This window comes from Hippocampus bargibanti, linkage group LG02 (assembly GCF_051943395.1).
Source record: "Hippocampus bargibanti isolate YZ-2025 linkage group LG02, ASM5194339v1, whole genome shotgun sequence".
NCBI classification, from domain to species: Eukaryota; Metazoa; Chordata; class Actinopteri; order Syngnathiformes; family Syngnathidae; genus Hippocampus; species Hippocampus bargibanti.
Window position 1 is genome coordinate 15513680 of NC_142735.1, and position 26807 is coordinate 15540486.

At 41.4% G+C, this 26807-nt stretch overlaps 2 protein-coding genes across 7 annotated transcripts; one reads left to right on the forward strand and one right to left on the reverse strand.

Annotated features, from left to right (window-relative positions):
• Positions 1 to 1311: 1311 nt before the first annotated feature.
• Positions 1312 to 24743, forward strand: cnot7 (CCR4-NOT transcription complex, subunit 7). 3 transcript variants are annotated; one of them, XM_088989621.1, is made up of 8 exons: positions 1312 to 1472; positions 1953 to 2076; positions 2166 to 2359; positions 2486 to 2647; positions 5172 to 5316; positions 5387 to 5497; positions 13698 to 13753; positions 24363 to 24743. In XM_088989621.1, the coding sequence occupies exons 2-7, from the start codon at positions 1960 to 1962 to the stop codon at positions 13722 to 13724; spliced, it is 756 nt and encodes a 251-aa protein (XP_088845747.1). In that variant the 5' UTR covers positions 1312 to 1472; positions 1953 to 1959; the 3' UTR covers positions 13725 to 13753; positions 24363 to 24743. The 3 variants fall into 3 exon arrangements, with proteins under 3 accessions (XP_088845747.1, XP_088845748.1, XP_088845746.1); XM_088989622.1 differs by lacking the exon at positions 24363 to 24743 and adding an exon at positions 21487 to 21501; XM_088989620.1 differs by lacking the exons at positions 13698 to 13753; positions 24363 to 24743 and adding an exon at positions 8426 to 10520.
• Positions 13743 to 26807, reverse strand: zdhhc2 (zDHHC palmitoyltransferase 2). Of its 4 annotated transcripts, XR_016114158.1 has the most exons (15): positions 26498 to 26807; positions 25123 to 25149; positions 24753 to 24847; positions 22035 to 22155; positions 21517 to 21586; positions 20343 to 20375; positions 20053 to 20173; positions 19898 to 19936; positions 19555 to 19687; positions 19066 to 19192; positions 17201 to 17293; positions 16480 to 16592; positions 16331 to 16396; positions 16078 to 16174; positions 13743 to 16000 (listed from the first exon to the last, which is right to left on the reverse strand). XR_016114158.1 is itself a non-coding variant. In XM_088989618.1 (14 exons), exons 1-13 carry the CDS (start codon positions 26622 to 26624, stop codon positions 16356 to 16358), a joined length of 1140 nt encoding a protein of 379 aa, XP_088845744.1. In that variant the 5' UTR covers positions 26625 to 26807; the 3' UTR covers positions 13743 to 16174; positions 16331 to 16355. The 4 variants fall into 4 exon arrangements, 3 of the variants coding, with proteins under 3 accessions (XP_088845744.1, XP_088845743.1, XP_088845745.1); XM_088989618.1 differs by having other exon boundaries at positions 13743 to 16174; XM_088989617.1 differs by lacking the exon at positions 16078 to 16174 and having other exon boundaries at positions 14683 to 16000; positions 26498 to 26806.

The window sequence follows — 26807 nt, forward strand, 5'->3', positions numbered from 1 at the left end:
TAGATTTATTCATGTGGCATGAAATCCCTAGTTGTTTATACTGTATTATTCAGAATGTTGTTTCTTGGTTTATGTGAAAGGATATGAGCTATTGTTCTTGCCAGCACTCCTCATAAAACTGTATTATGACATTTTCCACTAAATGGTTTTAAGTCGGTTAAAAATACATGATGCATGATGATGTATTGTACCCCAGTGGTTAGAGGAAATCTGACTATACTTATAAATTTAGGCTTAGTTGGTGGCTGAGGACCAAATACGAGTACAGGTAATTGCAGTGACTACCTGAGCACTACAAAAAAACTGAATGGGAAACAGTTATTAATGATGAGAATTACACATGGAGCAAAGCAGTCAAAAATATGTGAAATGTGTTTTCCTATTATATGTACTGTATGTAGTATAGATTACTCCTACTCCACTCCTGGATTGTTTCCCAAAATAGCATCGTGGAGCATTCGGATGATATGTTAGTACAGGTAATGCACATTTCCATTTCTGTAATAATATATGATAAATTGATGAAATATATACACAGGTACAATTTTTGTAAATGCAACACGTTTTTTTCTTTTCAACCCACCCCTTTCAATTTTGCTGCTGAAGATTGCAAATTTGGATTGGATTGATTGGATGTACCTTTATTCCTCTCACAGTGGAGACATCCATTTCACAGCAGCAACGTTATGAAAGGAAGAGGAAAGGAAAGAAAGAAGTAGAAAAAATGCAGGAGCTACTGGAAAGGCAGCCACTCTTGCGGCGCCATCTTGAAGTCAAAAAACCAAAACTAGAATAATAATATAATAATAATAATTATTATTATTAAAATTATTATTATTATTATTATTGATGAGAAGGTTTCTTCAGCCGTCATATTGTACTTATTGAAGGTGTCGGACATTTCGCCTCCTATCCAAGAGTCTTCGTCAGCGAAGTTCGACACCTTCAAAAAGTACAGATGACGGCTGAAGAAACCTTCTCATCGATGGACCACTCCTGTATGACTGAGAGCTTACACCGACGTATTATTATTATTATTATACATTTCATTTATAAGCGCATAATGTGACAACACAAAATGTGCCTTTGTGTGACTCTTAAAGACTTTTTGATTCTGATTGTGCTAAATTAATCCCAAGTGTTTTATAGCGTGGAGGTCACTTTGGCGTTTCTTTTTTATAATTTTATGTTTGATGGATGAAGCCATGATTTTTTTGCCGATTGTTTGCCATCTCTGAACAATACGTATTGGTATTCTCAGAGAAATGAATGTGTGCAACGTACGCACGTGCGCAGTGGTCTGCGCGGTTACGTCACGTTGTAGGTTAGTTAGGATGGCAACCGCAGGTTGAAAACAAGTCAATGCTTGAAAACAATTAAAAGTTAGGGCTAAAACCACAGCGTGGCGAATAAGGTGAATTTAAGAGATAGTGTACGCTTGAAACACACACAAGTGGGCGTTTTGGGGACGGGTAAGTTAACGAAGCTTCAAAGTTCAAGTGGCACCCGAGTGTGAGTGAGATCATCTTGTGTGAGTCCTGCTCAAACTTGGCTTGTCACGTTAACACGCTCTTGCTTCTTCCCTGGGACAAATGTAAACAAGAAACAGTCGCGCAAATGAAATACACACAGGAAAGCCAACTGACTTGCACACGTTAGCAGATGCTTAGTGTGCTAGCTGCTAGTTAGCCTAAAGTGCGGTTGCGAGCTAATGTCAACAGACAGCTTCCAAAGTGAACTCCACAATGTTTGCTTGATTTATGAATTTCGCTAAGCAGGTCAGCGGGCACATAAATGTTGTCATCGTCACTATTGATAGAGGATCTTCTCTGTTCACAATGCGTTGGTTGACATCCATCCACCTATTACTTTAAGCACGTCTCGTCAACTCAGGACTCATTTTAGCGGCATTTTATAAAATTGTTGTTTCTTTATCTGTTTACGTGTTGCAGTGGCACTATGCCCGCAGCTACTGTGGATCACAACCAAAGAATATGCGAGGTATGGGCCAAGAACCTGGAGGAGGAGCTCGAGAGAATTAGACATGTTATTCGAAAATATAACTATATCGCCATGGTGAGCTATTGTATGTGTACAGCCCCCTGAAAACAACGTACTATAGGCATGATGGTTTCCTTTTTAGGTAACACGGTTCTATTCCACAGGACACAGAGTTCCCAGGTGTAGTAGCCAGACCGATAGGAGAATTCCGAAGCAACGCTGATTATCAGTACCAGTTAATGTGCTGCAATGTGGATTTGCTCAACATAATCCAACTGGGCCTCACCTTTATGAATGAGCAAGGGGAATATCCTGCTGGAACTTCGACTTGGCAGTTCAATTTTAAGTTTAACCTCACGTAAGATGATTGTTCTCTTTCTCTGAACACGTGTGGGCCATGGTGTTGAAATACAGTGACATGCCTCAATGTTTGACACAACTGTGGCCAACCATAAAATGTTCATGTTCTCCATCTCCAATTCAGGGAGGATATGTACGCTCAGGACTCTATTGAGCTCCTGACAACTGCAGGGATTCAGTTCAAGAAGCTTGAGGATGAAGGCATCGACGCATTGTACTTTGCAGAGCTCTTGATGACTTCAGGAGTAGTACTGTGTGATGGGATCAAGTGGCTGTCATTTCACAGGTATTCACTGGACTCTTTTCATTCCAATCATTTCAAGTCTGGATGGCTGTCACAAAAGTACATTACTCAAATGTACATTATTGAGTTTAGTGTCATCTAACGGTGACATAATACAATGCAACGACCTGAACTCAACGCAGTGCATTTTGAAACGTGACATTTTGCAAGCCTACTAGCAATTACTTCAGTAGAGTTGCAAGCAAAATGTCATGACAAATCACTTCTTGTTTTTCTTCAAGTGACGAATCAAGTCCATAATACAGGTAACATCCAAGTTACGATCGGGTTCCGTTCTGACAAAACGGTCGTAAGTCAAATGGTCGCAAGTCAAAATCCATTCAGAATGGCCGACGTGACATTTACACGACAGGATAGTATACAATGTCAATCTGTTGTTTTTAAGCAACGTTTTCTATTAAATACTATTATATACCAAACTGTTTAGAGTTCATATATAAATTTTAAAACTTTTAGTGTCATTCTTATCATTTTATATTTCATATTATCGATTTTAATAAAATAAAATAAAACTGTACCTGCAATGTATACAAAACTCTTTACTGTACAGTTCATTTATAAATGTTATACTTACTTTTTAGTATCATTTTTATCATTTTATATTTTATATTAGCGATTTTTGTGACTGTATAACTGTACCTGTAATGTATCTAAAAGTGTTTACTGTACAGTTCATTTATAAATGATATGCTTACCTTTTTGTGTCGTTTTTATCATTTTATATTTCATATTATCGATTTTTATCAATGTATAACTGTACCTGTAATGTATACAAAACTGTTTACCGTACAGTCCATTTATAAATGTTATACTTAACCTGCTCTCCTTGCTAACGGCAAGAAGAAGTCGCCCGACACACATGCTCGGACTCAGGCAGACGCCGAAGGAAAAAAAGCAGTGTACAGTACTACAGCAGATGTTTCAGAGACGGTATCTGCACTGTATAACTACTGTATTGAGTGCAGTCACGCATTGCTGTGCAAGTGTGTGACATGCTGGCTGGCCAAAATTGTAGTACACGTTGCCGGCTGCTTGTGCGTTGGGGTGCCAGGCATAGAATTTAAAAGAAAAGGGGGTCGTGGTCGTAACTCGCACCGGTCGTAACTCAGATGTTACCTGTATTTGTTACCCGTGCGGTAGTTGGATTGATAAGGAAATCCATTCACTAAGTTTGTCTCTTTCGTTTGTCTGAAGTTGAAAAATGGTGGTGAAACATGGTAGGCTCCTATTGGGAAAAAATCAATAAATATTTACACAGTTGTCACTTGGGATGGGATAAGAATTTCTGTCAGAGATATTTGAGATGAAGGCAGGCCATTATCTGTTTCATGTGGTCCTTTGGGGTTACCAGGTGGCTTAACCTTTTAGTTCACTCCCACTTGTCAAAGCTCTATCAGATATGTGATGAAAAGGCCTCAGGAACCCATCTGACCAAATTTATGGAATTACACTACGGGGCCATCAGTCATCATGTTTAAAATAATTTACATGATTATGTCTCAAGTCTCAAAATTAGCCAAATTCACATCAGCATTGGAGAATAAAAATAACAATAATTGCCGAACATTGTGAATGGACGTCTGTGTAAGCTCTCAGTCGTACAGGAGTGGTCCATCGATGAGAAGGTTTCTTCAGCCGTCATCTGTACAAAAGTGAAGGTTTCGGACGTTTTGCCTCCTATCCAAGAGGCTTCGTCAGCGAACTAAAGTCTGACTGGTCGTATCGGCCCCATTTATATATCCCTAATCAGCTAATTTAAAGGTGGCCTTTTCTAAGTTGCGTACCAGCAGAAGGATGTCTCTCCCAAAGTTGGCAGCAATACGTCTGTGTAAGCTCTCAGTCGTACAGGAGTGGTCCATCGATGAGAAGGTTTCTTCAGCCGTCATCTGTACAAAAGTGAAGGTTTCGGACGTTTCGCCTCCTATCCAAGAGGCTTCGTCTAGATATAGGGATATATAAATGGGGCCGATACGACCAGTCAGACTTTAGTTCGCTGACGAAGCCTCTTGGATAGGAGGCGAAACGTCCGAAACCTTCACTTTTGTACAGATGACGGCTGAAGAAACCTTCTCATCGATTGTGAATGGACCTTTATTTATTTATTTTTTCAATGTTTATTTCAACATTGTGAATGGACGTGAATGGATGTATGGCTGTGTTGCAGCGGCTACAATTTTGGATACCTGAACACAGACCTGCTAAAGGTTCCAGAAATCACTGAATGCTAACTCCCTTGTTGCATCTATAAAATGTTGGAGTTAATCTGGATGTTAAAAAAAAATCTCAAAGAGTGACCATGACCGAGGCTTTAATTTGACATATAGATGATTGGCTAGTCATTTGATTGTCGTGTGCTCCTATTAGCTCTGCGGCGCATGGTCGATGGACTGCCAAATTAATGTTGATTATCACATAATTATGTTTGACTATTTTTAAATGGTCTAGGTTTTTGAGTTGAAGCCACACAAATTCTTTTCACACCTTATAATACATGGCTGTGTTGCAGCGGCTACGATTTTGGATACCTAATCAAGGTTCTCTCCAATGCCAAGCTGCCTGAGGAAGAGATTGATTTTTTTGAGCTTGTTCGCTTATACTTTCCAGTAATTTATGATGTCAAGTACCTCATGAAGAGCTGCAAGATTCTCAAGGTACACAACGTTCTTCATCAGTCGTACGCTTCATTTTGTGACATGATTGACAGTCATTTCATGTATTCAGGGTGGATTGCAGGAAGTAGCTGAGCAGCTGGAACTCGAAAGGATTGGACCACAGCATCAAGCAGGCTCTGACTCTTTACTTACAGCCATGGCTTTTTTCAAGATGAGAGAGGTAGGCCTCTTAGCAGAAAAAAAACTCTCTTGAATACTTATAATAATAATAATAATAATAATAATAATAATAATAATAATAATAATAATAATAATAATAATAAATGATGATGATACATTTAATTTCTAAGCACCTTTCAAATCTCTCAAGGACACTTTACAGTCACTGGATTTTTTTTGTGCGGGTGAGCAGCGGCAGCCATTCGCGGCAGCATTCACTCTACCCGGAAGCACTGGTGAGATCCAATATTCGAATTGGGCCATGCTGTAAGTCGCATGCTGCCAGACGCTGACTGGATTCAACACGGTGCATAATCCAGAAATGCTTAAAATGAGCTAAGTACAGAAAAATAACTCATAGAGAGCTGCGAGTTTCAGCTGCCATTTCAGCCTTCACCTGAGCTGTCAATGTCGAGGCTGTGAAACAAATACCCGCTGTCGCCATTGAAGTAATTGTGTCACAGCTTAACTAATCAAATTAAGCTATCACGTTAAACAAAAAAAGTTAGCTCGAACACAACACTAAAATACAGTATGTGAGACAATCAACTGACAAATCGTGATGCCAGCCAATCAGCACGCCGGATAAATCCACTTGTGCTGTCATTGGTCATTGTTGCGCCGGGAAACAAATACCCACGTTGTTAGAGTTGGCATGTTCAAATCCTCTGAGGCATGTCAGCTTTTTGTTCGGCATGAAGGAAAACTTTCTCTGTCAGAACCCGTCTTTCCGCAATGTAGGTGCTGATTTGGCTGTATTTTTATTAATGTATTTATCTTGGGGGTAACCTGACTTGTATGCTCGGCTGGACAGCAAGGAAGGCGAGACTGATCTTTACATGCTGGCGAGACAGAGAGACAAATATGGTAAGGACCTGCGGCAGGTTCGAGTGATTAAGGATAGAGATGGCAATATATTAACAGGTGCCAGTAGTGTGATGGCAAGATGGAAAGAGTACTTTGAAGAATTGATGAATGAGGAAAATGAGAAGGAACAAAGAGTAGAAGACGTGACTGTTGTGGACCAAGACGTAGCAAACATTAGCAAGGATGAAGTGAGGAGGGTGCTGAAGAGGATGAAGGGGGGAAAGGCACTCGGGCCTGATGATTTACCAATCGAGGTATGGAAGTGTCTTGGAGAGGTGGCGGTGGTGTTCCTGACCGGGTTATTCAACAAGATCTTAGATAGTGAACAGATGCCTGAAGAATGAAGACGAAGTGTACTCATACCCATTTTTAAGAACAAAGGAGATGTGCAGAGTTGTACTAACTACAGAGGAATAAAGTTGATGAGCCATACAATGAAACTCTGGGAAAGAGTGGTTGAAGCAAGACTAAGAGCAGAAGTGGACATTTGTGAGCAGCAGTATGGCTTCATGCCAAAAAAGAGTACGACAGATGCAGTGTTTGCTTTAAGAATGCTGATAGAGAAGTACAGAGAAGGTCAGAAGAAATTGCATTGTGTCTTTGTAGATCTGGAGAAAGCGTACGACAGGGTGACCAGAGAAGAGCTGTGGTATTGCATGAGGAAGTCTGGAGTGACAGAAAAGTATGTCAGAGCGGTGCAAGACATGTATAATAATAATAATACATTTAATTTAAAGCGCCTTTCAAAACACCATATATCATGACTGTAAGACAGTTGTGAGGTGTGCTGTCGGTGTGACGGAGGAATTCAAGGTGGAGGTGGGACTCCACCCGGGGTCAGCTCTAAGCCCCTTCTTATTTGCTCTGGTGATGGACAGGCTGACAGACGATGTTAGACAAGAATCTCCTTGGACCATGATGTTTGCAGATGACATTGTGATCTGTAGCGAGAACAGGGAACAGGTGTCGGAGAAACTAGAGATGTGGAGATATGCCCTGGAAAGGAGAGGAATGAAGATGAGTCGCAGCAAGATGCAATATGTGTGTGAATGAGAGATATCCAAGTGCAAGAGTGATGCTCCAGGGAGAAGAGATAAAGAAGGTGGAGGATTTTAAGTACTTGGAGTCAACTGTCCAGAGCAATGGAGAGTGTGGAAAAGAGGTGAAGAAGAGTGTCCAGGCATGCTGGAGTGGCTGGAGAAAAATGTCAGGTGTGATGTGTGATAGGAGGGTTTCAGCTAGGAAGAAAGGAAAAGTGTATAAAACTGGTGTGACCAGCCATGATTTTTGGACTGGAGACAGTGCCACTGAAGAAAAGACAGGAAGCTGAGCTGGAGGTAGCAGAGCTGAAGATGCTGAGGTTTTCTTTGGGAGTGACCAGGTTGGATAGGATCAGGAATGATTACATTACAGGGACAACTCATATTAGAGGCTTTGGAGAGAAAGTCAGAGAGGCCAGACTGAGATGGTTTGGACATGTCCAGAGGAGAGAGAGTGACTATATCGCGAGAAGGATGCTGAGCCTTGAACTGCCAGGCAGGAGACCGAGAGGAAGACCGAAGAGGAGGTTTATGGATGTGGTCAAAGAGGACATGAAGGTAGCTGGTGTGAGAGAAGAGGATGCACAAAACCGGGATAGATGGAGGACATTGATTCGCTGTGGCGACCCCCGAAGGGAAAAGCCGAAAGGAAAAGAAGAAAGAAGAAGATCTTGGGGGTAACCTCCCCACCCAAAAAACAACAACAAAATAAACAAAAACACCAAGCACTGAAGTTGGAAAACTTGAAGTGTAAAGTGGTGACGGACAGATCACTGAACATTCAGTCAGTCGGTTAAACTTCACACATTCTCTATAGTTTAATTTTAGTTTGACCCTGTTTGACCCTGCTTTGAATACTGTATTTAACCCTCTTAGTGTGACTGAAGAAGGTGCCCCAAATATCTGATACATGCAGTTTGGCACTGCAGCATTTTGTTAAATGTTTAATGCAGCTCTTGCAGGGTGTGTGCGTGTTTGTGTTATTTGTAGATTTCTATTCACAGTGTATGTGTTTCCACCAGATGTTCTTTGAGGATCACATTGACGACGCGAAGTACTGTGGCCACTTATACGGGCTTGGCTCAGCATCAGCTTACGTCCAGAATGGCACAGGGAACACATATGAAGAAGAAGCTAACAAGCAGCAATCTTGACATGACCTCACCCTCGCACCACGCTGCTGCACTTTGCAATGCGGCGCAGAGGCCGAGCTTGGACAACCGGAGGATTAGAACGATAATCACAGAGGAATTGCTTCATTCGCCCAGCCTGTTTGTCATTGGTTCGCCTTGTGTCAGATGACTGAAATGATTGCTAACAGTGAGACGTACAATGCTTTTCCTCACACATGACACAGCTGCGCTGGTGTGATCTTAATCAAGTACAGTACTCTCGCAAAACATCTGGTTGGTTCAGTACCATTTAACATGCTTGAAAAAAAATGGCATTTTAGTTTGACTAAAATGATCTGTAGAATTGTTTTGCACTTTAAAGCTCTAACTTGATTTTATATGGAAAGTATGTGCCCTGACGTCTCTCTCCTCTCGGTCGCTTTCTCCACGTTCACATTTTACGTGGAAAACACCCAGCACTCACTGTTCAAATTTGCCACACTCAGCCTTAATATTAGCTGCATTCTTTTAAATGTTTAAGTTATTGTGTGAGTCATTGAAAAAGATTTACAGTCCTCCACACTACCTTCTTGCCTCAAAATGAGAAAGGGAACTCCTCGATGTGCTCGTGGGCATACAGATGGCAATCCTGTCATTTCATTTCCACCCAAACACTCCCAAGTGAGAAGTCTGTATTTCAAGATAATACAGTTTTTGCATGTCTGTGTCCGAGAAATGTTAAAGCTGAGTTTGAATTTTGTGTGCACAAAAATTCTGTTTTACACTCGCTCGCGATTTCAGCCATGCTGTTTGCCCACACTGTGGCGCAATGATCTCCAAGTCAAAAAGGTAGTTAAGACTCACCCAATGTAGCACACAGTCGAGGTCATCATGCTGGAGTACTCGGATGTGAGACCGTTTTCTTTAGTTTTATTTTCGTGAAAGTTATTTTGGTCGATTTTTAGTGTTGTAATAAAAGAATATAAAATAAACACTTTTACTCATTTGGAAAAACATCTAACATGCATCCTCTGAAGTTTATTTTGGTGGAGTTCATGTGGAGCGTTTGCCTTTGGATATGATTGTTTGTTTCTGCTGCTTTCCTGCTCTAACATGCTGCATTGGGGATTGTGAATACTTTCTTTCAGAAGAGACAGGAACATAGGATGACCTATAAGAGTGAAGGCAGAAGTACACAGGTAGACTACATTTTGTGTCAACGGCGCCATCTAAAGGAAATCAGGGACTGCAAAGTAGTGGTTGGTGAGAGTGTAGCCAGACAGCATAGGTTGGTGGTGTTTAGGATGACGCTGGCAGTGAGGAAGATGAAGAAAACAAAGTCTGAAGTGAGGACAAAATGGCGGAAGTTGAAAAAGGAAGAGTGTTGCATGACATTTAGGAAGGAGGTAAGACAAGCACTGGATGGGCAAGAGGTCCTTCCAGATGACTGGCAAACTACAGCGAACATAATCAGAGACACAGGTCGGAAAGTACTTGGTGTATCGAGTGGAAGAAAGGTAGATAAGGAGACTTGGTGGTGGAATGGGGAGGTGCATGAGTGTATACAGAGAAAGAGGTTAGCAAAGAAGTGGGACACTGAGAGGACGGACGAGAGTAGACAGCCGTACAAGGAGATGCAGCGCACAGTTAAAGTAAAGGTGGCAAAGGCCAAACAAGAGGCCTATGATGACTTGTATGCTTGGCTGGAGAGCAAGGAAGGCAAGACTGATCTTTACAGGCTGGCGAGACAGAGAGACAAAGATGGTAAGGACCTGCAGCAGGTTTGTGTGATTAAGGATAGAGATGGCAATGTATTAACAGGTGCCAGTAGTGTGATGTCAAGATGGAAAGAGTACTTTGAAGAATTGATGAATGAGGAAAATGAGGAGGAACAAAGAGTAGAAGACGTGACTGTTGTGGACCAAAACGTAGCAAGCATTCGCAAGGATGAAGTGACGAGGGCGCTGAAGAGGATGAAGGGGGGAAAGGCACTCGGGCCTGATGATTTACCAATCGAGGTATGGAAGTGTCTTGGAGAGGTGGCGGTGGTGTTCCTGACCGGGTTATTCAACAAGATCTTAGATAGTGAACAGATGCCTGAAGAATGGAGACGAAGTGTACTCGTGCCCATTTTTAAGAACAAGGGAGATGTGCTGAGTTGTACTAACTACAGAGGAATAAATTTGATGAGCCTTACAATGAAACTCTGGGAAAGAGTAGTTGAAGCTAGACTAAGAGCAGAAGTGGACATTTGTGAGCAGCAGTATGGCTTCATGCCAAAAAAAGAGTACGACAGATGCATTGTGGGCTTTAAGAATGCTGATAGAGAAGTACAGAGAAGGTCAGAAGGAATTGCATTGTGTCTTTGTAGATCTGGAGAAAGCGTACGACAGGGTGCCCAGAGAAGAGCTGTGGCATTGCATGAGGAAGTCTGGAGTGACGGAAAAGAATGTCAGAATGGTGCAAGACATGTATCATGACTGTAAGACAGTTGTGAGGTGTGCTGTCGGTGTGACTGAGGAATTCAAGGTGGAGGTGGGACTCCACCAGGGCTCAGCTCTGAGCCCCTTCTTGTTTGCTATGGTGATAGACAGGCTGACAGACGATGTTAGACAAGAATCTCCTTGGACCATGATGTTTGCAGATGACATTGTGATCTGTAGCGAGAACAGGGAACAGGTGGCGGAGAAACTAGAGATGTGGAGATATGCCCTGGAAAGGAGAGGAATGAAGATCAGTCGCAGCAAGACGGAATATATGTGTGTGAATGAGAGGTATCCAAGTGCAAGAGTTACGCTCCAGGGAGAAGAGATAAAGAAGGTGGAGGATTTTAAGTACTTGGGGTCAACTGTCCAGAGCAATGGAGAGTGTGGAAAAGAGGTGAAGAAGCGTGTCCAGGCAGGCTGGAGCGGCTGGAGAAAAATGTCAGGTGTGATGTGTGATAGAAGGGTTTCAGCTAGGATGAAAGGAAAAGTGTATAAGACAGTGGTGAGACCAGCCACGATGTTTGGACTGGAGACAGTGCCACTGAAGAAAAGACAGGAAGCAGAGCTGGAGGTAGCAGAGCTGAAGATGCTGAGGTTTTCTTTGGGAGTGACCAGTTTGGATAGGATCAGGAATGAGTACATGAGAGGGACAACTCAGATTTGAGGCTTTGGAGAGAAAGTCAGAGAGTCCAGACTGAGATGGTTTGGACATGTCCAGAGGAGAGAGAACGACTACATCGGTAGAAGGATGCTGAGCCTTGAACTGCCAGGCAGGAGACCGAGAGGAAGACCGAAGAGGAGGTTTATGGATGTGGTCAAAGAGGACATGAAGGTAGATGGTGTGAGAGAAGAGGATGCACAAAACCGGGGTAGATGGAGGACATTGATTCGCTGTGGCGACCCCTGAGGGGAAAAGCCGAAAGGAAAAGAAGAAGAAGACAGTGAATATAAAGAGTCCGCACCACCCGTTTAAAGGGCATTTTTGAGATTCAACTAAAATGAGGTCATGGTCAATCATTTCAAAACATTTTCCACCATGAATGTGACTTGTATCCTGGACAACTCTATAGTGAATAAAAGACAAGTCAGTAAAAATAAAGTCAGATCAAGTGTGAGCGAACATATAGAACTGGCCATGTTTGTTCAAGCTCAATATCGCAGTAATTTTTTTCACAATCTCAAAATATTTTCTTGTTCAATAATGTTGAAGTGCCTGCAGCTGGCTTGGTTTCTCTTTTTTTTTTTTGAATCACAAATAATTGGAATTTGATCAGATCTGTTGTGATATCTGCTGTTGGTATGCCTCCTTCCAGTGTCTTGTTGAGAACGGATGTTTTCTTGTTTGCAGTGTGCACTTGACATTGTCATGAGCGAGAGTATGCAATATAATAACAAGGGTTGTTTTTAGATTATTTTGTATATAAAGGCTCAAAGCTTTCATGATGGAAACACTGTTTTGAATCATTGACTGAATGCCTGAAAATTTGGCTACAGAAAGTGCGACACAGAATGGAAAAGGTGAAGAAATAAGCGCTTCTGTTTTTATTTATTTTAATTTGTTGTAAAGGTCACACTGCATTATGACTCACAGACAGAATACAAAAATAGAGCAAGACCAACATAATTGGGTCTTTGACGACGTTATTCAAATTTTATATACTTGTTAAGTTTGATAACCTACAGATGCACATCACTCAATTATGATGTTAAAAGGGTTAATGCATTTCTGTGCTTCCAAATTAAAGTTTTACTCCAATATTTTGGGATGCTTGTATGAACTAAAATGCACTTTAACCTTTTCACTGACCTTGATTTGATGGCTCCATTTTTTAATACATGCCCAGCTGTTCATTGGTCCAGTCCTTTTGGCACAACTTACTTTTCTCTGATGTAATATTTCTTCAATGTGAATTTTATCTTAATCATAAACATTAAGGAAACCTTTAAATGTGTGTCGAGTATCGACAGTACTGTATCTAGTGAGTTTCACTGTTACATTGGCACTGTTTCAAATGTTTTTTCTGATCATCGACTTTTTTGAAATGCATCATACAATCGTGCGATGCAATCAATAGAGCCTGTTCAGTTGAGAATGAAAACATTGTTCCAAGACCTCTATTTACAAACAGTCAACACATTTGGGCAGATTGTCGACTTGTTTTATCCAAGACAAAATAGTGTTTAGAGTTTCCTTCGGAGAGCCATTGTATATGAACATACACAAATGCCCCTGCATTTTAATGGTATACATATAGTATAACAAACAACTAAACTGGAACTCAGAAGACATGGAAAATGGGAATAACCAAATATCAATGTTCAAATTATGATAAAATGAAATAAAGTGCATAGGATCAGTAAAAAGTGAAGACAACATTCAAATTTGGTGCATGTTCTCTGCAAAAATGAAATGAACAACATTTTACAATAAAGAGGAAGTGGACACTTGGATAGGGTTTTTTTGGGCTACAAAAACTGATGTAATGTGGTGGTCGGATTTGGACCTTGGGCCTTGACAATTTAAACCCAGATTAACGGATGGAGTCAGGGAGGGCGGGAACAGGGCCAGATGTCACACTTTTTACATTTTTTGATGATGTTGGAATCACTACATCATATAGAAACAAAATGTTGACCAGAAAGACCACAATCTCATCTCTACCTTATGTTCATTTTCATATTTTGTGTATGTGCAGAGTTACAAGGACTCAAAGAAAGAGTGAGAATATGAGACATGATGCCCCACCACCAGGTAAGTTGTCCCTCTTCATGGGGTGAAAATGTAACACTGGATTTTGCAACTCATAAAAAGGGACAAAAGAACAAATATTCACACGCAACATCGCAGCAATTAACTAATTGTGATCACTTAACCTTCTGTCTATGTTTATGAAATGTTGGAAGAAACCTTGTTTGGCATTAAGAGGTCCAGTTTTAAGGTAGTTTAAATCAATAATCTGGAATGTATTTTCCCCCAAAAAATGCTAAACGATTAACCTTAGTGCTCATCTTAAATCAAAACGTGCTATCGGACATGATACGACGCCTAACCACATATACTATAGGAAGAAAACAAGTATCCCAGTACATACTTGCATCCTCTGGTGCAGTTGATCATTGCAATGTCACAACAAACCTCCTAGGCACACATTCCGTCCATATTACAAAAAATCTACATATAGCCCTTTATTTTTTTTAACTTTCATTGCTATTTACTACGTCATGTTGTTGTTTCCATGAATCCCGTGGTAAACTTAACCACGTAGATACATTTGTCTTGATATCCTGAGATGAAAGCATGCAAAAGTTCTCTCTCCTGCTGCCACCACCAAATGAACACAAGGATCTACATTTTATGTGCAAATATTTGGCAAGCTTATAAATGCATACTGTACTGAAGTTTAGGCATATTCCACTCAATGAATAACCAGCATGAGATTGACAACTACGCAGCACTCCCACATGTGTTTTTATCACATAAAGAGTATCAAAAAAGACATTGAGATCACTGGAATGCAAATTGGGAAGGATCATCAAAGTCAAAGTCAGCTTTATTGTCAAATATGCTAATATGCATGACATACAGCACAGATGAAATTACTGTCCTCTCGGACCCAGCATGCAAGGCACTTATAATTACTTTAACAAACATAATAAACATCTCATCTCTCATTTTCCGTACCGCTTATTCCTCATTAGGGTCGCGGGGGTTGCTGGAGCCTATCTCAGCTGTCTTCGGGCACGAGGCGGGGGACACCCTGAATTGGTTGCCAGCCAATCGCAGGGCACACAAAGACATACAACAGTCACTCTCACACTAACACCTAGGGACAATTTGGAGTGGTCAATCTGCCTGCCATGCATGTTTTTGGAGTGTGGGAGGAAACCGGAGGACCCGGAGAAAACCCACGCGGGTCCGGGGAGAGCATGCAAACTCCACACAGGGAGGCCGGACCGGGACGCGAACCGGCGACCTCTGCACTGTGAAGCCGGTGTGCTAACCACTCGACTACCGGGCCGCCCCGACATAATAAACATGAAAACACCAATTTGCTGGGAGAGGGGAGCCGCTGCGTGTTCACGCGCCGCCATCCTAGGAAAAAAAATGTGAAAAAATAACAAATATGACAACACAAAGACACAGAGTCATTCATTCTTCAGGACTTGCTGTACCCTCTTTGTGATGACATGAAGCAGTTCTAGTTGAAAGAGGAGTGGATCAAAGCATCCATGTCAGCAGTGGATCAGGGACGTCATGGTGGAATTTGTACGTCTACTACAAGCTAAATGTTGAAAGCAAACACGAAGCTGTAGCATCCATTGACGAAAAGACATTGTCTCACATATCCTGTCCCACATAAATCCGCTTCAATTCCAAGCCGCGACAGTTCCACATATGCATCGGCGCTCTGCGCTGACGCTGCTTTCTTCTTCTCGCGGGCTCCTCAAGCCATGCATCCATCCAACCGCAGACTGTCCAACAGCACTGACCTTTCCGCTGAACAAAGCGGGGCTGTGAAGATGCTGCCCATTACAGGCACAAAAAAGCACAATGGCCCCAGAGCTGTCCAGCGATGGCAGTCAAATGGGTCCGACATACCTCCCATTCAAAAACAGTACTGGCATATTCATGCTGCCGAAAGGCGCAACCGCTCAGCACAGTCTCCTCCTTGATGATTGTCGTGGCCAAAAATGCTGAAAAACAATCTGTATCCGTTCTACCTGACGCACAACAACATAAAGTGACAAAAGAAAACACAATAACAAGACAAAAACAACCAAAAAAGCAAGGCTCGTGAGAGCACTTGCTGATGGCTGCCTACTCAGGCGCCATCTTGGAAAAAAATAAAAATAAAAAAATTGTCATACTTGACAATAAAAGTCCACAAGCTTCCAGAGAGCATTAGGCCATGCTGCCGACATTCAAGTTCACACTCCATGTTGAGATGTCAGCGAAATACATTTTATACCGGTGATGTCGCCGTCACAACAGAAGCCACTGAAAGGGGAGCAGCACAGATGTTAAGGCAATTCGCTATACGAACACATTGTGAACATTGTTAGATTTTCTCGGACCTCTATTTTATGATACATGCTGTCAGTTACGTCACATCCGCCAGTCTTAACAAAAGCTCTCCCAAAACAGCGAGGCTCTCTCTTTCGCTCCCACCATCTGCGGGATGGGATAATCTATTTGTTCTCACTTTTGATTCCTGCTTGATTAATAAATGACCCTATCAACAGACATATTTAATTCGAAACAAAATACCTGTGACATTAATTTTGGAGGATATCTGCAGATAATTGCTTTTTATGGCTGTAAACTTACATTTCTCAAGAGGAGGTCCGTCTCCCTACGCCACATTTTCTGTTGTCATCAGCGGGTTATTAGTGCCTGAAAAATACCCAAAGTAGAGGAACAATCACCTCAAAAAATATAATCACCCGAAACCCACTGTAGGGTACAGTACAATATACCGTTCTTGTTGTCTGCAACAACGTCACTTTCAGTCCAAGAGGTGTTACTGCTAAGCAGACGACTTTGACTCTCCCTCATTGGCTTGAAATGGAAATGGCAACTGTCTGTTTTACTGGTGGCATAAATATTAAACATTAAAATACACTAAAATTTTTAAAAAGAGTATCACAATAATCCACTTTAAAAAATATGTATGTGTGATTATAATTAAGTGGTGTTCAACACAAGGTCTGAAATATTGCGATTTGACCTTTAAATGAACCAACACAGTTCATGTGGATCAGTTCAAATCTCCAATTCACCACTGGGATTTCAAGATAATAATAACAATGATTTATGAATAATGTGCAGAAACAATTCGCTTTCGACTTCATACATATGTGAATGTGAAGATCTTTTTTTTTTTTGGGGGGGGGGGGCGATAATTGCGCTCAAGCTTCTTTTCATAAAAGTCACAATGTAGTTTGTTTCTTTCCTGACCTGCTCAAGCTTTGTTGAAAATTTTGACTGGGGGTGGGTAGCAACAGTGATGTAGGCATTTACTACGATGGTGAGGATACCAGGTTCTTCCTTTGTTGCTGAAAAAATATTTTCTGCACTACATTGTGCCTTGGAATATCAGACGTACCTTATGAACCTAATCCGACGGCCTATTTTATTATACAGTGATTGCGGTATAATAGCCTTGAGTTTTGCTATATGCCAATATTTTGAATGTACCTCTTTGGTGCGGGCTGGAGGCTGCTGGGAGAATATTGTTGCTCAGGGTCAATATTCACCAGACATGTTGGGAATGAGCAACCATCCCCTAAACTGTTGAGAAGAAATGGGTGAACACAAACAAAAGGCATTCTATACAGACAGTATTGGAAGGTGTCAGGTCATGAAGTCTGAACATGTTTATTGTCTGATTTAGTGGGAGGTGGAGCACCGTGGTGAGCATGTCTGCCTCACGTGCTACAGGTTCTGTTTGCATGGGGTGCCTGGTGACTCAGGCATTCTCCTTCATTTGTCACCCAAAGCCAGCTGGGATAGGTTCCAACTCATCTCTGAGCCTCAACTTATTATTATTATTATTATTATTATTATTATTATTATTATTATTATTATTATTATTATTATTATTATTATTATTATTAACTGTTTCTAGAGCACTTTAAAACAAGCATTGGTGGACACAAAGTGCCATTCAAGGAGTAAAAATCAGAGAAAACTATAAAATACTAGCACAAATGCAAACAGTAATTATTAACCAATTAAATAATCACTATATTTGTGAAATAATCAATTTAACAATGAATGCAAACACATAATATAAACACCATAAAAAACACCAAATTCATGATGTGGCTCAGACCGAGTCAAAAGCCATAGAATAATAATGTATCTTAAGATGAGGTTTTAAAATGGACAGAGAGAGGGTTTGTAAAAGGTCATCCCAAAGGGAAAGAGCAGCAACCACCCCCTTGTGAGCCTCCGCCTAGTCCTCTATCCCTCAAATCAGACTTGCATTTACTAACGAGCTTACATCAGAATTGATAATTGCCCAAGCAATTTTATATTACTGAGGACAGAAACTGCGTGATAAGGAAATGCGGATGGCTTCATCGAGTGAACCACATCCTTGAAAAATAGTAAGAAAACGTCTTCAAAGGAACAGGTCTGACTGGAAAAAATATCATCCTCAACACGCACCACGAGCACTGGAGCCCCACAGGGATGCGTCCTCTATCCATTGCTCTTCTCTCTCTACACAAAGGACTGCACTTCAACGCACCCAGCTGTCAAATTCATAAAGTTCGCAGACGACACCACAGTCATCGGTCTCATCAAAGACGGCGACGAGTCTGCGTACTGACAACAAGTGGAGCAGCTGGAGCTCTGGTGCTGCCGTCACAACCTGGAGCTGAACACGCTCAAGACGGTAGAGATGATTGTGAACTTCAGGAAACATCCATCACCACAGCTGCCCCTCACACAATCCAACTGCCTCGGATCAACCGTCGAAACCTTCAAGTTCCTGGAAATCACAGTCTCAGAGGACATGAAGTGGGAGGTCAACACCAACTCCATCCTGAGAAAGGCCCAACAGAGGATGAACTTCCTGAGGCTGATAAAGAAGCGTGGCCTGCCACAGCAGGAGTTACGACATTTCTACACGGCCGTCATCGAATCCATCACAGTTTGGTTCGGGGCCGCCACAAAAATGGACAAAATCCCACTTCAATGAACAGTTAGGACGGCGGAAGAAATCTCTCGATTAACCTTAGTGCTCCCTCAGGCAGGCGCTACCAATCCATGCACACTAAATCCAGCAGACTTCCAACAGCCTCTTCCCCCAAGCCATTAACTCTCAACAGTAACCCAAATAGAACTGTATAGTGCCTCCATTTTACTTATGATGATACTATTGCAGTGTGTTCTACCGGAGACCAATTCCTTGTGTGTTCTACATGCTTGGCAATAAAGATGATTTTGATTCTGATTTAGGGGAAACTAACAGGTCAAAAGTTCTTCTGTACAACAATTAGTGAACAACTTAAGAAGTGTGCCCCAAGAAATTATCATGTACCTGGACCACCTACCTGGAGAAAATTGGAAAAGGCCAGTATTTGGCTTCATCACCAAAAACTTGGCGGAAGTTCTTACTGGAACCCAGACTGAATCCGTTCTTGTCTGTGCCATGACGAAAAACCGGCGCGCGAACAGCCTCTGATAAGGAGATCCACAGAGAACAATATTTTATGTGACACAATAGGATTGTATATAACATAGGGGAAAACAACATAAGCAATGAAGGTCTGATGTTGCCGCAGCTGTCTTCCTGAGTGGCCGTGTCGGGAACATCTTGCCCTTCTGAGCCTTCTGTCTGGCTGCAACATTCCCACAATTCTCCCTAGATAATTCATCCGGTCCAACCACTCACACACAAGCCTGTCTAATAGCCAAAGAGGCTCCCGAAACAACTGCACTGATGAGGGTGTTGATGCTGAGACAGCGCAAACAATCACAGACAGCAGATGTTTCAGATCCACATTTAGCAGGCAGACAGTCACAACACAGGCGAGACCTACCGAGGGTGGATCGATTCTTGAAGACAAGCCAGCAGTGATAGACGAAAAGTGAAGCGAGGCTGACAGAGAACATGGAGGCAGAGAAGAAGAGGAAGAGAATGTGGAATTTGGCCTGGGTGTCTGGAAAGCCATTCTGTAGGGATGGAAGAGGGATACAAATCCACAAATTGATGTTAGCAGAGCATGTGCTACCTCTAGTCAAGCACAGACTACTGTCAGTCATTGGGAGTTATCTACTCTATTGTATTAGCCGTTTCAGCGCCAACGGCTACTACAGTGGACTGACTATCCTGTTGTCAGGTTATCGGGCTGCATGACGGGGTTTCGTGGCTCAAATAGTTACCAGGTATTCTTTCAGGCGGAAATGGGCTTTACCCCCAGCCTTGTAAGGCAGGAAAAAATGTACAGTTTGTTATCAGCACACATTCCAACTATAACGTTGTTTTTGTTTCGACTTGTTTTTCTACGAATTGAATGTACATGAAGCTATGCACATACCATCCAAAACTTAATGAAGTATTGAAGGTCTGTCGCTGTTATAAAAAGGCAGTAAAGTAGGGAATACGCCAAAAACAGCATGAACGACTTGTAGTTGGAAAATCCCACACAATTGTTCACCCTGAGAGAATACAATAAAGCAGCAGTTAGAAAAACACAATTGTTTTCATTTTGTATTCAACGCAGCAAACGCTCATCTTTCTCTGGAATTTGTTCTCTGGACAAAATGTTTGAACACAGAACAGAACGGAATCAAATGAACTGTTTCAATCACAGGCATGTCGACATACCAGGGGCAGTGGTGATCCATTTTTAAGATACATCTGGAACACAGGATGGTCAGATATCAGCATCTTTCAACATTATTTTGTCAGTCATTCAGATATATATATATATATATATATATATATATATATATATATATATATATATATATATATATATATATATATATATATATATACAGTAAAGTCTCGTTATATCGATATTCAAGGGAGTCCGAAAAAATATCGATATAACCGGGACTATCGATATATCCGACCCCGTTTGCATGTAATTTTCTCCGTGCGTGCATAGAAATAGTATCGATATAACCGGGACTATCGATATACCCGATATCGATATAACGAGACTTTACTGTATGTATATATATATATATATATATATATATATATATATATATATATATATATATATATATATATATATATATATATATATTGTGATGTCACGAGAGGCTGTGTCCTGGAGGGCAAATACATCCCCCTAAGATGGCTCCACCCAGAGAGAGTCTTGGCCCCATCTGGTGGAAGGCAGCAATTAAAACCACACACCTGCAGCTGATCAGGGCGGGATTGGCAGGCAAGGCTCTTAAGGCAGAGAGCCTCTGAGTGTGGAGCTTGGGGAAAGACAAGCTCGATTGCTGTGCTCTGTGAAGAAGTTGATTGCTGCGTGGAATTCATTGCCAGTTGGGACCACACGACAGGAGACTGGATTTGGACCTTGCTAAGGTGGCTAGGCTACATGAGGAGGACGTCAAGAGGGGTGAGGCCTAGAGACTCTTGGAAAAGAACTCCGTCTTCAGTTTTACCTCAGAAGAGACTTTATTTTGATTTAAGTATTGGAAGAGACACTATTCAAACCTTTGTTGCTTGTGAATTCCCCCGGAAACCCTTGATTAAAACCTTTGTTTGTATCCAAACCTGTCGTCCATTGCACTTCTTGTCCTGTCCCGCTGAGAGCTAGCCTCTCATGATATCACAATATATATATATATATATATATATATATATATATATATATATAGAGAGAGAGAGAGAGAGAGAGAGAGAGAGAGAGAGAGAGAGAGAGAGAGAGAGAGAGAGAGAGAGAGAGAGAGAGAGAGAGAGAGAGAGAGAGAGAGATATATATATATGTGTGTGTGTATACTTCTAGGCACAAGCAAAGAAAGGGAGATAGACATACTTATCACAAACTGAACAATGGTGACATCGATCAGGCTTAAGCAGCTGGCAGCGGTCACAGAAACGGATGGCTGAGAAAACAGACAATTTCATCAAACTATCTGCAAGTAGTTGACCAATTAATTAATTAAATTACTGCATTCGTCTCATTTTGCTGCCTCTTGGTTGATCGATTTTCTTAGTCTGAGTCAGTCTCAGTTCTTGTTCCTGTCCCCGCTCTGTGCAGGCTCCACCACCGACAGCCTGAGCTTTGTTGTTCAAAGGTTGTCTTGATTGCTTTTGGTTTATTTGATGATTAAAATGGGTCAGATTTCCCAGTGAACGTGAATTATCAAAACAGACAGAAAAATGCAAATAGGAGAAACAAATCGGGAAGCAAAAGAAGTTTAACCGCATAATGTTTGCGCGGGTTGAATTAACTCACAGTAAACAAAAAAAGAGGCCATGTGTGGTATGTTGCCACTTTACAGAATGTGGTGAGTGACCACCTGTTATTTTTCCACGTCTCACTTGACCTACCTCCAGAGTTGGTGCGTGTGTAGATTGGCAACTCCTTAGCTATTCTCCTCAGGATCTCCTGCTGCGACTCGCCCCGGTCTTCCCGCTCCAGCAGCTCCTTGTCCGAGTAGGACAGGCAGAACTTTGTCGAGCAGGACGCAACCGAAATACAAAACAAAGCTGTGTTGGCAGTGCCGGATGCTTTCTCCTCATACATTTGTCAATGCTAGTGAAAACATTGCAGCCTGTCTGTATAGAAACATGTTCAAGCACGCAGCGGTAGCCCAAAATATAATATTTTTTTTTTCAAATTACATTTCTGAATCCTCCATTTGTTCTTTTTGTGCCCCACAAAGCAAATATCAGCAGGGTTGAAATCTCAACCTGACGTATTTTCCGGTTTATAAGGTGCACTGGAGTATAAGGCGTACCTCCAAGAAATTTTGTATTTTCAAACCTTTCCATATATAAGGCGCACCAGAGTATAAGGTGCACCTTCAATTAATGAAAAAGGTTTTCCTAATACAGTATCATATATAAATATATAAAATTTTATTAATATGAGGCACACCACATTATAAGGTGCTACAGTAGAGGCTGGAGTTAAACACTCATTCTTCTACAGGGGGAAATGGAGTCGATGACTGCTGACAGTAGTTGCGACCCCTGCTGTGGCTCAATATTACTTCAACTGTAAGGCGTAGGGTCATCAGAAAATATGGCACTGTAATTCTAGCATCACAGTAATTTTATTAAAATGCACTGCATGTAAAAGTTAAAATTGTATACAAGCAAATGTTTGAAAGAAACCATTGTACAAGATCAATTAATTGTAAGCGCATTGGTCTAGAAAGTTAAATAGAACTGAACTGTAGTTGGCGTACAACATTTCAGCAATCACTGATCCAGATTAAAATCACCAAAGTGGAACTGGAGTCGTGTCAACAAACTAATTGCAGTTTTCTTTCAATGATGAAAAGGTTTCTTCAGCCGTCATCTGTACTTCTTTGAAGGTGTCGGACGTATATATATATATATATATATATATATATATATCCCTACTGTGCAGACATTGCCGGGGCCGGACTCTGCTATGATAGGTCCCTGCTCTCAGGTTGGGGGGAGCAGAGGACTTCTCCCTGCGGCTCCACTGGTTGTTCCTAATGTACTGACTAACGACTGGCCTGAATGCCCCACTTCCACCAATATCACATCATCAGTATTCTGAATCCTATTTTGCCCAAGTAGGCTGTTGTACAAATGATCCAAATTGAACCTCTCCCCACCATATCGGTTTAAAGGACAACCGACGTGTCCGGACAAGTTGTGTCCATAATTTGTAAAATGACTTCTACTGAGTGTATTTTACAAAGATTACACCGCATATAGCTATATTTTACGTTTTAAAACTCACGCTGAATATTCAAGAAATCTTGTTTTTGAGTTGGTGACGAGTCCGTACGGGACGTCACTAAAGGACCGCCCTTGACCGTAAAAAATACGCTTTGTAGCGGTCCTTCCATCAGGTCAATGTATTTTGCTGTACTTGTGTTGTCTGGGGACCTTGTGTTGCACCCAAAAGCCGCCAGAAGCCCAAAAGAGGGCGTCCAAGCACCATATAAGGAATTTATCAGCCTGTGGAAATGGAGGTGGCCACAGGAGGTCGCCATTTTGTGCCTCTTTTTTTGGGTGAGAGATTTTCCCCCGATGTTGCCTCAAAATGGCACAAATAAATTCTTTAATCGATTGCAAACATGTATGCTTTCCTCTTCAGAACTATTTGAATCATATTCATAACTGGATGTGTAACAAGAAAGCATATTCTCCGAATCTGAAGCCATTGTTTTGATTCACAAGCAATGCCTTGGCGTGATGTCATGAACTGGGGGCGGGACTTTCTGAAAATGCCCAATTCCCAGCTCAATTTTTTGCAGATTTTGGACACTTTAAGTCATTTTTATTTGTATTTTGCATTTGACTAAAAATATCATACTGCATGTTTTGGTTATTTTAGATGCTATAAAACGTTTTTCAGGTGTCAGTTAACTAACAAAAAAGTGACGTTGGTTGTCCATTAAAGAAGGATTTAGCTGTTTTATGAAAATCGCTTCTTTTACTACCCTTTCAAACCATCTGTGTTCTTTCACTAAGATTTTAACCTCATTGTTGTCAAATGGGTGGTTGCTAGCTTTTAGGTGCATATGTACTGCCGATTGAGGCCCACTAGTATCCCTGAGATGTTGATAGTCTTTTTTTGAGAATTTGTTTAGTCTCCCCAATGTACTGCTCTTTACAATTTTCATTCTTACAATGTATTGAATAAACTTTACTTTGTTTTTCATTTGGCAGCCTCTCTTTTGGATGCACTAATTTTTGCCTTAAGGTGTTTCTTGGATAAGAAGCGAAACGTCTGACACCTTCAAAGAAGTACAGATGACGGCTGAAGAAACCTTTTCATCGATGGACCACTCCTGTACAACTGAGAGCTTACACAGACGTTTTCTTTCAATGCCCTTGGCAATATTTGTGTCTTATCACTGTCTGCATGCAGAGCTGAATTAAAAAGTGGAAGCTTCAAGCACAGCATTTGAGCAAACCCCTTGGCACTGGGGCAGGAAATAGACTTGAGTCCAAAATACGGCATTTAATCATACGGGTGAGACCACTGTCTACTTCTGCACTTCCCACAATGCCTCAGCTCAACGGTATCACCACAGCTTCCCGGGTCATCTCACTCACCTCCCTCAAAGGGTTCATCGGCTTGGTGAAGATGGTTTGCCAGTAAGCCCAAATAAACATGATGAATATCACGTGGTACACTATTAAATAGACAACTGAAAAGGGAGACGAATCCAAGTGATGGTTATCAGTCAAGACAAACGGTCGCATACAATTGGAATATTTGAAGAACATAATCATCCTCCTAAAGAAGCATCTTTCAATGTCACTATCATGACTGAAGTGTCTTCCAAAGCTGCAGAAGATATTTACGAGTTGGAATAGCATGGATATAAAAAAAAATTAATTTAATTGCATTTAATTCTAGATCGGAGGCTTTGAGGCAAATCATTTATCTTGATTTTGGGAATAGATTTCATGAAACACTTGCCTTTTTCCCACGTGTCTTCAATTGAAACTACAAAAGGAAAGAAGGAAATAAATGTAAAGATGGTTGGCGGATTTATTTGAGATCAGATGACCTCTAACCTACATGCTTGCAGTTTATCGACAAGAGTTTAGGAATTACTCAGTGACTCGTAATTCCTGTCCAGAGTGCAGAGCTAAATAATGGCATCATTTTGACAGATGTATTGAACACATATTTTACCTTGATATGAGGCACTGAAAATATTTGTGCAGCATAATAGCATAGTGTGACATAATGTGAAAATTGCTTTTGATTTCATGTACCGAGATATTCATACTTCCATTTTCCATCCTAGTTTTCCACACTCGGGCCACGGACATGTTTGAACCAGAACCAGAACCAGAATCTGAATAGCATATTGTCTGAGAAACTGACATGGCTTCTTTAAATTATACTCAAATAAAAAGTCACTGCTTTAGGTTGTTCGCCTAACCTTATGCTAGTGTGCATTTTCAATAATCGCTACATCTTGTAAATAGATGGTCCAAGTGTTGGAAGGCAGATGTTAGTTGCTTTAAAAAAATGGGTCAACCGCAGATTGCTGGAGGTGGATTAACTGAGCCGCCGAATGAGAGCGTCAGCTGATGCCAGCTCCACACAACCGTGTCTGTGTCTGTCTGTGGAGCACATGTTAGCCACTGTCCCATCCTCTTGTTTACAATCCATTTCAGCTTCGCCGGTTGTTCATATGGATGAAAACATACTTTTTCTTGGACCTTGATTTCCCGTGTATAAATAATGTCATGCTGTGCATGAAATAAGTTGTCTTCAAACTACAGAAAATCATTCCAAGAGACTCACTCAACTGGTCTGTGTCACGGTCTGAGAGTGTTTATTCTGCATTACCCCCCAGTTTTATATTTTTTAAAGGGATATTTTATTTTAATACATATTATTACACAGGTCAACTGCATGTTCAGCATTCAGGGATTTTACATCTCTGCACCTTCAAAATTAATGTTCAGAAGAATAGAGGAAGCGTATAAACAAGGCAGGCCTCGCACTGTTGGATTTAACATTATTAAGAGTGGCCTTAGCATGCCCGTAAATCTTTAAACTGTTTAGGGGGAGTTAGTGATTTGTATGAGCACAATGTAATTAAAAAAATGGAAACAACGACAAAATGCAGAAAATATGTATGAATTTCAAAATGGTGCCCAACTGTCAAGACCATGTGAGTCTTTACACACACCGCCCACAATATGTATCGACAATTGGAGCTTGGGCGCATTCAAAAAAGAAACTCCTTCGATGATCAAACCAGACGGAGGTCTGACAAAGCCCGCACACCCCTGCCACACATGCACACGCAGTGCTCCGACGTGCGTTTTCTTACCCAAACAAAGCTGCACAACGAAGGCGTAGTACGACCAAGCCACTATGAGTGCGATGAATAGGACCGGGATCCAGTAAAAAACTCTTTTGCAGCCCCGTTTGACATTACATGAACCTAACGGTGCCATAGTCGTGGATCATATCCAGTCTGGTAATACAACGCGAGTGTTTTTTTTTTTTTTTGCGTGCGCGTTTACTCGCTGACGTCCACGCGCGTCCCGGTGTCTACCCGAGGACTGTCAGTGCAGCCTCTACTCAGATGCGATGAGCCTCATCAATCCCAGAATCCCCCCACCATGTGATGCTGCAGC

Coding starts and splice junctions, on each gene's coding strand:
- cnot7 (XM_088989620.1), top strand. CDS start 1,960: ATGCCCGCAGCTACTGTGGATCACAACCAAAGAATATGCGAGGTATGG. Junction 2,077..2,165: donor AATATAACTATATCGCCATG/GTGAGCTATTGT, acceptor TCTATTCCACAG/GACACAGAGTTCCCAGGTGT. Junction 5,317..5,386: donor AGAGCTGCAAGATTCTCAAG/GTACACAACGTT, acceptor TCATGTATTCAG/GGTGGATTGCAGGAAGTAGC.
- zdhhc2 (XM_088989618.1), bottom strand. CDS start 26,624: ATGGCACCGTTAGGTTCATGTAATGTCAAACGGGGCTGCAAAAGAGTT. Junction 24,848..25,122: donor TGAAGACACGTGGGAAAAAG/GCAAGTGTTTCA, acceptor CTCCCTTTTCAG/TTGTCTATTTAATAGTGTAC. Junction 20,174..20,342: donor ATGGATCACCACTGCCCCTG/GTATGTCGACAT, acceptor GTATTCTCTCAG/GGTGAACAATTGTGTGGGAT.